Source organism: Callionymus lyra, chromosome 10 (assembly GCF_982586985.1).
Source record: "Callionymus lyra chromosome 10, fCalLyr1.hap1.1, whole genome shotgun sequence".
Classification (NCBI taxonomy): domain Eukaryota; kingdom Metazoa; phylum Chordata; class Actinopteri; order Syngnathiformes; family Callionymidae; genus Callionymus; species Callionymus lyra.
This window is the reverse complement of record NC_141827.1, coordinates 7,529,012-7,539,798: the sequence shown is the minus strand read 5'-3', so window position 1 is coordinate 7,539,798 and position 10,787 is coordinate 7,529,012. Positions and strand designations below refer to the sequence as shown.

Genomic DNA, 10,787 nt, shown 5'->3' with positions numbered 1-10,787 from the left:
TCATCCTCCATATCCGTCTCTCTCTCCTGCTCCTGAAGCTTCTCTGCTCCAGTTTTAGGAACGTTAGGAAGTTGCCAACTCCAGTGTGGTCAGAGTGAAAACGAGTCCTGAACACAGTGTTCCCTCTCACATGTTCCCCACGTGTGTGTGTACATGTGTGTGTCTGTATACGCGTGTGTGTACATTTGTGTGTGTGTACATTTGTGTGTCTTTATACGTGTGTGTGTATACATTTGTGTGTGTATAGACATTTCTGCGTGTACATTTGTGTGTGTATGTTTGTGTGTCTATACATTGGTGTGTGTGCACGTTTGTGTGTGTGCATGTTTGTGTGTGTGTGTGTTTGTGCATTTGTCTGCGTATGTGTGTCTTCAAGTGTGTTTCTGTGGCATAGATATGACTGAGGTTCAAGGAGAATATGAACAACTTCACGCGCGCACAGTTGTTGTGAATTAAAATACGCAAGTGACACACACACACACACACACACACACACACACACACACACACAAAAACACACACACAAACACACAGACACACACACACACTTCTCCATTTAAATTGACAGGAAGAGGAAGAGGCCTCTTACTTCCTCTTCGCCTCGATCATGAACTGAAGTGTCGTAACTTCGTTCTCTCAGGTTCATTCATTCATACGATCTGTTGTCACATGACCAGCTCTACTCCACGTCTCAGATGACAGAGCTTGAAGTTACCTCTGGATGATAATAATAATAATAATAATAATAATGATGTGTTTGCTCTGACGTGGTTGAGTGAGTGACCTCTGTGATAGAAGCAATACACACTCTCTCTCACACACAAACACACACTCTCTCTGACAAACAAACACACACTCTCTCTGACAAACAAACACACACTCTCTTTGACAAACAAACACACACTCTCTCTGACAAACAAACACACACTCTCTCTGACAAACAAACACACACTCTCTCTCACACACAAACACACACTCTCTCTGACAAACAAACACACACTCTCTCTCACACACAAACACACACTCTCTCTGACAAACAAACACACACTCTCTCTTAAAAACAAACACACACTCTCTCTTACAAACAAACACACACTCTCTCTTATAAACAAACACACACTCTCTTTGACAAACAAACACACACTCTCTCTGACAAACAAACACACACTCTCTCTGACAAACAAACACACACACATTCTCTCTGACAAACAAACACACACTCTCTCTGACAAACAAACACACACACACTCTCTCTTACACACAAACACACACTCTCTCTGACACACAAACACACACTCTCTCTGAAAAACAAACACACACTCTCTCTAACAAACGCAATCGCACTCATACACATAGACACACACGTTTACACGCAAACACACTTTATTACACACAAACACAGAATCTCACTAACACACAGTTTCAAACACACACTCTCAGGAACACACACATGTACACACTGTCACATACACACACACTCCCACACATATACACACACACTCTCATACATAAACTTACACTTTCTGACACACACAGACACACTCACTGCAGAACTCTTGTGTACTCGGGGTCAGACTCGTGTGTTGTGTGTCACATGTCTTGTTTCCGGTGTGTGTGGTTGTGTAGAGAAGCTCCAGGACATCCTGCTGCTGGTCACATGACTTCATGTGCAACATTCCAGACCCGAGGAAGATGCTCCGGAGGATCCGTGCGACCAGGACTCACACCTGTCGGTCGCACACCTGGACCGAAGCTTCCTCTGGTCACTGTTGTTGCTACAGTTACACTCCTGCTTTATCAACACACACACACACACACACACATTCATGGATGCATTGATGTTCATGACAACACACCAACGTCTGTCCACTTCTGAAGAAGTCAGGAGATGATTTTTATCTGTGTGAGTGCTAAGGAAGTGTGTGTGAGAGGCAGTGTGTGTGTGTGTGTGTGTGTGTGAGAGAGAGAGAGAGTGTGTGTGTGATGTGTTGCATTGTGCATCCAACTTTCATCATCAATGGTCTTTTGTCCTCCAACTGTGTGTATAAGGTTGTTTTTGTGTGTGTGTGTGTGTGCATAAGGGTGTGTGTGTGTATATATTCTGGTGTGTGTGTGTATATATATTCGGGTGTGTGTGTTAGGATAGGGGTGTGTGTTGTTACTGATAGCACTCTGAGAGATGAACAGTTGTTTCTGTTTTCCTTTGATTGTCAGACAGGATTCACTTATCAGTCCTGACCAACATGCAACTGATTACACACACAGACACACAGACACACAGACACACACACACACACACACACACATACACACACACACACACGCACAACTGATTTTCTGTGTTGACTCTCTGGCCACTGTGAAGGCAGTTGTTGTCGTTTGAGATGAAAGTGTGTTTATTTTTCAACTTCAACTTGTTGTGAAACACATTTGTCTGCACTTGTGTAGTAGAGCATGAGCGTGTGTGTTACCTTTCTCTATCATGTGTGTTACCTTCTTCTAGCATGTGTGTTACCTTCTTCTAGCGTGTGTGTTACCTTCTTCTAGCGTGTGTGTTACTCTCTCTACCTCGGTGTCCAGATGTTTGTCAACAAAAAGAAAGAGCCTTGTTCGTCTGTGGTTTTCATGTAAACGTGTCAGAGATTCTGACCCAGGATCAGAAGCGACTCCTCAGTGAGTCTCTTTGTCGACTTTAAATCCAAACACAAAGTTTTTGCTTTGGAAAGTTCAGAACTTGACTCCGTGCTTCATTTCTTCGAAATGACTTTCACCGCACACCAGAGAGTAATGACAGGCTGCACTCACACACACACACACACACACTCACATACACACACGCACACACACATGCACACACTTACTCATGCTCCCTCACACACACACTCTTACCAAAGAGTAATGACAGGCTGCACACATTCACTCATACACACATAAATACACAGAGATCACACACACAGACACACACATACACATATGTATATAAACACACATATACTTACACACAGATATATATACATATACACACATGTATACCCCTATAAATATATTCACACATCTACAGATACACAATCATACACACTTACACAAATATATATATATATATATATACGCACAAAAATTCACGGATGTGGGTGTGGCTGTATATTTATTTGTGTGTGTGTGTGACACTCTTTTTTATGCACAAACACACATTCTCTCTTACGCACAAACACACACTCTCTCTTACACACAAACACACACTCTGTCTTACACACAAACACACACTCTCTCTTACGCACAAACACACACTCTCTCCTACACACAAACACACACTCTCTCTTACACACAAACACACAATCTCTTTTACACACAAACACACACTCTCTTACACACACAAACACACAATCTCTCTTACACACAAACACACACTCTCTTACACAAACACACAATCTCTCTTACACACAAACACACACTCTCTCTGACACACAAACACACACTCTCTCTTACACACAAACACACACTCTCTCTTACACACAAACACACACTCTCTCTGACACACAAACACACACTCTCTATTACACACAAACACACACTCTCTCTTACACACAAACACACTCTGACTCTTACACACAAACACACACTCTCTATAACACACAAACACACACTCTCTCTTAAACAAACACAAACTCTCTATAACACACAAACGCACACTCTCTCTTAAACAAACACACACTCTCTCTTACACACTTAATCCATCTGAACTTCAAATGACTTGGACCAGATCCAGAGCAGCTCAGTCACCAGAGACTCGGACCAGATCTGGTCTGAGTCTCGTTTCTTCCCTCGTCTGGCGCGGGAACATCTCTGGACGGAGACCCCGGAACCCGAAGCTCCGCGTGGATCCTAAAGTGTCGCCTCTGGACTTACAGTGTGAACTTCATCTGCTGCTAAAGTTAGCCGTGACGACACCCGGCAGCGGTGGCGGCTAATTAAAGATGTCCCTCAGCAGGGGCCGGGACCAGGACCCGGGTCCTAATAAGGAGGCGCGGTGTTAGTCCAGAGTTCAGTGGGACACCTCTGACGTGCTGAGTCAGCGTTTTTTCAAAACCGCAGCGTCACTCTCGGTCTGAATGAATCGCTCAAGAGGTTGTAGCGACAAAGAAAATACAGATATTATGTCAAACATATGAACGTCTGGATTTTAGGACCAAATAAATAATGAAATAAAAAAGATAAAATATATCAATTAAATCAAATATTATCCATTTTTAAATGTTGAAAAAATTGTTTCCCTTAATAGACTCTTAGGTTGTGTGTGTTGGCAAGAATCTGACGATACAATATTTATTACGATACAGGGTCAACGATACGATATATCGTGATACTGTAGTAACAAGTATATATGTGTAGTATTGTCCAGTACTTGACTCTGGTGTTGTAGTATTTACAGACCACATGACTCTTGACGAAGTTGTAACTGCTTTCATTTGTTTTCAAACCAATATATGTCCAAACGTCAGCTTTAAAATCCACTGTATCCTCTCGTCCTCAGTCATCTCAGGGATCTTGCAGGATTGTATGTTTCCTGTAGCTGTTGAGGATGTACTGCTTGCTTCCATCTAGTGGTCAGAAGTTTAATTGCAACAAAACGCTGCGAATATTCGAATGTTAATTGTTAATAAAAAATGTAATTATTTTATTTTAGACACACTTTATTGAAATATAAAAGAACTATGAAAAACACGGGGGAATTAATATTACATATTAATTGTAAATAAAAAAGTCGCATTATTTTATCTTGTAAACACTTTATTAAAATACAAACCATAAAACAACTATGATGAAAAGAACATGATTTAAAAGCAAAAAAAAAAAAAAGGTTTTAATCGACACAGTACTGTTGAGTATCTGCTCTAGTAGAAGAACTCACATTTCTCTGATCCTTAAAACTCTTCACTGACTGCCAGTTTCTTTCAGGATCAACTTTTAAATTCTAGTCTAGATTATAAATATAAATGACTTACTTACTTAAGTATTGATAAATCAGTGTAAGGATATTTACTTACACTCCTACTCCTAGAAGGGGGAAAAAGTGGTTCCAGGTACTGACCACTGCAGCAGACTATTAAAGCGACACAGAACTCGAGGTGGACTCAGAGGTTCAGACGAGGTTCTGATGATGTTCTGATGTGGTTCTGATGTGGTAAGTATCTAAAAGTAGCCTCATGATCCTCATCCCCGTCACGCTTGAATCCCAGAATCCCGAGCGGTGACTCAGAGACTCAGTGACTCAGTGACTCGTGACTCGTGAGTGAGTCAGGGGGGTCACCAGTGAACCAGGCCAGTCCGCCTATAGGTGGCACAGTAACCCACTTCTGTCCTCCTGCGAGCCTCAGCATCCTGGGTCTTCGTCCTGTCTGTCGCTCGAACTCACGTCTGTCTGGGTTTGATCAACAAAGGGTCTCGCGCGCGTGCACGACGTCTTCATGGATCGATCATGTGATCAGCAGCAGATCTCGTTTCATGATATTTTCGCAGCGCCTTGTGAAGTCATGTGAGGGCAATTGACGAGCGCTGATTGGTCGACGCGCCCTGCACGTGTACCGCTGCATCCCGGTCCGTTATGTAACGTGAGACAGGCGGAACTGTACGGAAGCCCCCCCAAACCCCCCACCCTTTATGTGGTCATAAAAATAATGTGTCAAATAATGACGCAATGTTCACCATAATAATAATAATAATGTGTTTGTTTACTTAGACAAACAAACAAATAATCAGTGCAGGTAATTAAATACAACTTCTATTGACTTTTTTTTTTAAATATATGTATATATATATATACACAGTTATTTAAAACAACAATTCTTCATTTTGTTCCAGATTTTTTTTTTTCTTTAAATACTCTTAAAAACGTAATTATTATCACTTAAAACGGTACCCGTCAGGGTGGTCCGGGTTGAATGTACACACGCCGCCGACAACACAACAACACGATGAATATAAAGATACACAAAAGGAGTGAAAAATACGCCTTTAAATAAAATAATGAACACGTTTAACGAAAAGGGACGACGTTAACTATTGTTGATATAGTTAAAAAATGTCAATTTTTTTTTCTCCAATTATTTTACTTTTTAATTTACAACAAATACTAATATTTCATTAAAATGCGAAGAAACTGCTAAAGTTGTTAAAGCGATAGTAGTAGTAGTATCTGCAGTAGTAGTAGTAGTAGTATCTGCAGTAGTAGTAGTAGTAACTGTAGTAGTAGTAGTAACATAATAGCGGCGCAGCAGCAGCGGATGGTGAAACACTCCTGCAATAATACTTGGAACTGGAGGACAACGTGGCTGATCCGGGGTCAGCATGTCTGTCTCTGCCGCAGTTAAAGGTACAAACTTCCACAGACACTTTGTTCATGCGTCACAACCAGCGCCGCGGTCCTTGAACGCAACGCACTCGCTCCCTTTTTCTACGCGATAATTCACGAATAGCAGTTTAAACAAGAGTTCACATGTGCTCGAGAGAGACAGACAGACAGGCTGGGCGGACAGACAGACAGGCAGCGAGACACCCGGCTTCTCTTCTCAGTCCACGTGTGATGCTGTTCTACCGTTTACCCGCCATACTTTTCCAGGAATCCGGGATCCGTGCCGTATCACTCCGCCGGGGAGACGACATAGTCCCTGTTTCCGACTTGAAAATACGAACTCGCGTCCACGTGCGACTTTTCCGGTTGGACCGGATCGGTAAATCGGCGGACCGGGGATATTCTAACGGTACTTTGGGTCATCGGTAGTGAGAGTGGAGCGTTTTTGTCATTTTGGCGCGATTTTGCCGGCCGCGGAAGGACACCGGCGCAGCGCGTCTATAAGTAGAAGTGGACCTCGCCGGCCACACCTACCGAGCCTGTGCGTGAGTTGGACCGGAGCAGCATGGTGCAGACGACCCTCCCGTGCCACCGCTATTCGGACTAAACTTGGATCTTTCCGGCTCGTTTTTTTTTCCACGCGCGGCGACTCGCTTCTCGTCCCCACGACCATTGACGGTGAGCTTCTTACACACCACCGCGTGTCTGTCGCGGGCGGGTCCCGGTTGCAGACCGTTGGATCTGTCGCGTGTCGCCGGCTTCACGTGGGAACTGCGCGTCCCCACGCTGGTTTAAATGACCCCCAGTCCGGGGTTGACAGTCCGCCGTGATCCACGCGTGTCTTTCCACGCGTGTCCATCTTACGCTAAAGTAACTTAAGGGGGTATAAAAAACAAAAAAAAACGTGGAATTATTTTCCACGTTTTTTAAGATTTCACGTCTCGTTTGAACCGGTTTTTTTTTTGTCATCTTTTATTATTTTTATTTATTTTCATCGTAATTTAACGTCACATACGTCATCAGGATGTTCGGACGTAAATTTTGGCGATGAAATAAATAGAAATTAGGAATGCTGTTCACGGAGTATTTTAGTTGCAGCTCAGGTTTCCCATGCTCATGAAGGCATCATTTAACTCGCTGAACCTGTATCCCCCCCCACCCCTCCCTCCTACAACACACACACACGCGCGCGCGCACACACACACTGCCGCTTTGTTCTCGTCACATTCCAGAGCAGTTCGGATTACAACATAACTATTTTATTCACTTAACGGTTTTTGAAGAAAATTTAAAAAGTAATTCGGATTAAACAATAAAACTTTATTGATTGTCGGTTGGTTGACAAATGACAAAGAGAAAGTGAAGCTTTAAAGCCTCCATTAGTGAACTTTCTACAGCTGTTGTTGTGACGTCACATTGGGGGGTCGTTAAATCTTTGGGGTGATTTATGGGTCTCCCCCGGGGTGGGGGGGGGTGGTATCAACACAATAGGTGGGTCAACGACGTCGGGGTCTCGAGAGTGGGTCACACCGGCTGCCGGTTCTGATGGGTGCGCGTGTCTCCTCAGGTGTCAACATGTTGCAGTCCGCTCAAGCGCAGGACTGGTTCTGCGGCGAGCCTCTGATCTTCGACGAGGACTTCTGCCAGAGTTTGATGAAGGACCTGCAGTCCCTCCCGACGCCCCCCCAGTCGCCCCCCATGAAGGCCGGTCAGGGGAAGCCGCTCTCCAAGGAGGAGCAGCTCAGCTACGTGTCCAACGTCCTGCTGGAGGACACCGACATGCAGAACAACTGGACTTGCGACTTCTTCCACTCGGAGAGGGACGAGAAGGGTCGGCCCGACTTGCCCGAGACCCCCCTGGACGACCCCGCGGAGGACTCCCTCTGGCAGTGCATGACGGCGGAGAAGATGGTCTCCATGCTGGGCTCCAGCCCGCTGCTGTCCGACATCGACACCAGCATCTTCGAAGGGCTCGCCGGCTCCACGCTGGACTGCCAGAACCTCATGGAGGCTCAGGAGTCCAGCGAGGCCACGTCAGACTGCGGCTCCACCGGCGGGGAGTTGTCCACGTACTCGTCCAGCGACTCCGGTGAGTTCCACTCTGTGAAGTTTGCCGCCAGATAAGAGGCCGTCGTGCTTATCGAGTGTCCGACCCACGGTTAATGTTTAGTGGCTCTGAGCCCAGAATGTTCTTTACTCTCCGGTTATCTGGACCCGACTGCAGTTCCTGGGATCAGTCCAGAGTGTGTGTGGCTGCTTCCATGAAACCATGAGTCATGTGACGGGAACCAGATTTTTGACTTGTGTGGGTGGGATGTCGACGAGGGGTGCAAGTTATATTGATACTGCATCGATATTTAAACAATATATACATTTTATTTAAATGATAAAGAAATGATGAAATCCTGCGATGACTGGGGACGAGAGGATACAGTAGACTACTCGTCAAGCACTCAGACACTACTACTTATCCTACAGTGACGCCATGTATCGTGTCGTTGTATCGCGATATGTATCGTATCACACGTACTAACGTGTTATTTTTCCCAAAGATGAGGAAATCGACGTCGTAACCGTGACGATGACCCGTCGTTCCACCAGCCCGTCCTCGGACCTGTCGGCTCGCCAGAAGCAGCAGCAGAAGGAAGAGGAGCAGCGTGCTCTGCAGCGCCACCACATGGAAATCCACCTGCAGCACAACTACGCCGCCCCCTGCCCGCCCTCGCCGCCACCGCCCTCCACCAAGCGCTCCAGGGGGAGCGAGGCGTCCTCGCGCCACCACCACCACTCGTCCCGCTCGTCGTCCTCCTGCGGACGCTTCCACCACTCGGCCCGGGCTCCCGTGGAGACGGAGGACGAGGAGGAGCGGCGGCGGACGCACAACGTGATGGAGCGCCAGCGGCGGAACGAGCTGAAGAACTGCTTCCTGCGCCTGCGCGACAACGTGCCCGAACTGTCGCTCAACGACAAGGCGTCCAAGGTGGTGATCCTGAAGAAGGCCCGGGACTGCATCTCCGGCCTGGAGGATCAGAACCAGCGGCTGCAGGCCAAGAAAGACAAACTGAGGTCCAAACAGGACGAGCTGAAGGCGCGGCTCCAGCGGCTGCGCAGCTAATGGGCCGGCGCGCGGGTGAGGGTAGAGACTTTTGACGCACAATAATGACATTTCAGAGATGGAAGCATTGCCATGACGACGCTCAGAACCTCCTCATGCCTCGACTGCTGACTGTTGATTGTCGGACCGGACACGTCGGGGCGCCGCGGCGGAACCCAACTTGAATCTCTTCAGGACGTCTTGTAGCCATAGCAACAGGGGACCCTCCGCCCGACCAGTCCGGTCCTCAACGCCACTGCTGCTCTTCACACGGTTCTGCCTCCACGACCGTTCCAGACCAGGTTCTCCGGTCGGCCATGTTGACGTTCAGGTGTAGCTGCAGCGGGTCAAAGTTCACGACCTCAAACTTGTTTTTGTTGTCAATACTCTTACGTCCTCGTCTTCGCTTCGTGTTCCTGAAGTTCGTCGGTTGAAGTCGAAGCGCCGCTTGTCAAATGTTCGTCTGTATTTCGACATTCCGTTGACGCGAATAAGCCAGAATGTTGTTGGTTCGTCCTAAACTCTGCATGCTTCCTTCCACTGTGTTTATCTTCATCATCATCCACGGCTGCCTTCTCTCACTGTCAGGGCGGCGACGCGACTTCACGGGCTCTCGGGTGTTAAACCTACCTCCTCGTCGGTTTCTTACGTTGTGGTTCAGATGTTGTACAGTTTTTTAATGTAAATATATTTTTCTTATTGTAACATAAATTATTTTAGTTTCTCTTTTATCTGAATTTGAATGGAAATATTAATTGCCAGCACTTTTCTTAAAGATAATTAAAGATTGAGTTTGACACGTTTGTTTTTTCTTCTTGTCGGGAAATCGGGCTTTAAAAAAGGGAGGAAATGTGTGTAAAAGCGTAAACTGGTTATTATTAAAACATCAAATTATTCAATTAAATTGTTTCTTTTTGGCAGCATTTATTTTTTCAGAGCAGTTCATTCGATTCAACAGGTGAGTTCAAGATGGTAATGGAGGCGGAAACTAAGCTGCACCAAATATTTAGAGGCAAACGCTTAACAAGTGATCAAAGAAAGTGATTTAATAAATACTTATCAACAGTGACGATGACATCAACAGCCCCAGATGGTTGGAGTCTCTGCGTGGAGGCTTGAGGTTGTTTTTGACGTCTTCTCGTCTTCCAGAACAATGATCCTCAAACACTAGAGTCAACCAGGATGTCCGTCACTTTTTCTTGGAAGGTTATGGTTCAATATTGACACATGATTATGTCATGCCTGTACATGAATGCAAAACAACTCGAATGACTGAAAGGAGGAAATTGGATTCTCCTTGTCATTTTCAATGAAATTGAACCATAAATGCACGTTTAAAACTCA

The 10,787-nt window shown here is 45.6% G+C and overlaps 1 protein-coding gene across 1 annotated transcript; it reads left to right on the top strand.

The window, feature by feature from the left end:
* Positions 1-6,870: 6,870 nt before the first annotated feature.
* mych (myelocytomatosis oncogene homolog) lies at positions 6,871-10,240 on the top strand. Its single transcript, XM_087801510.1, has 3 exons — positions 6,871-7,027; positions 7,917-8,438; positions 8,902-10,240. The coding sequence occupies exons 2-3, from the start codon at positions 7,925-7,927 to the stop codon at positions 9,462-9,464; spliced, it is 1,077 nt and encodes a 358-aa protein (XP_087657636.1). The 5' UTR covers positions 6,871-7,027; positions 7,917-7,924; the 3' UTR covers positions 9,465-10,240.
* Positions 10,241-10,787: the final 547 nt, after the last annotated feature.

Bases quoted from the DNA above. Each gene is read 5' to 3' on its own strand.
- mych (XM_087801510.1), top strand. From the start codon at position 7,925: ATGTTGCAGTCCGCTCAAGCGCAGGACTGGTTCTGCGGCGAGCCTCTG. The intron at 8,439-8,901 runs GTGAGTTCCACT...TTTTTCCCAAAG, and splicing joins GTACTCGTCCAGCGACTCCG to ATGAGGAAATCGACGTCGTA.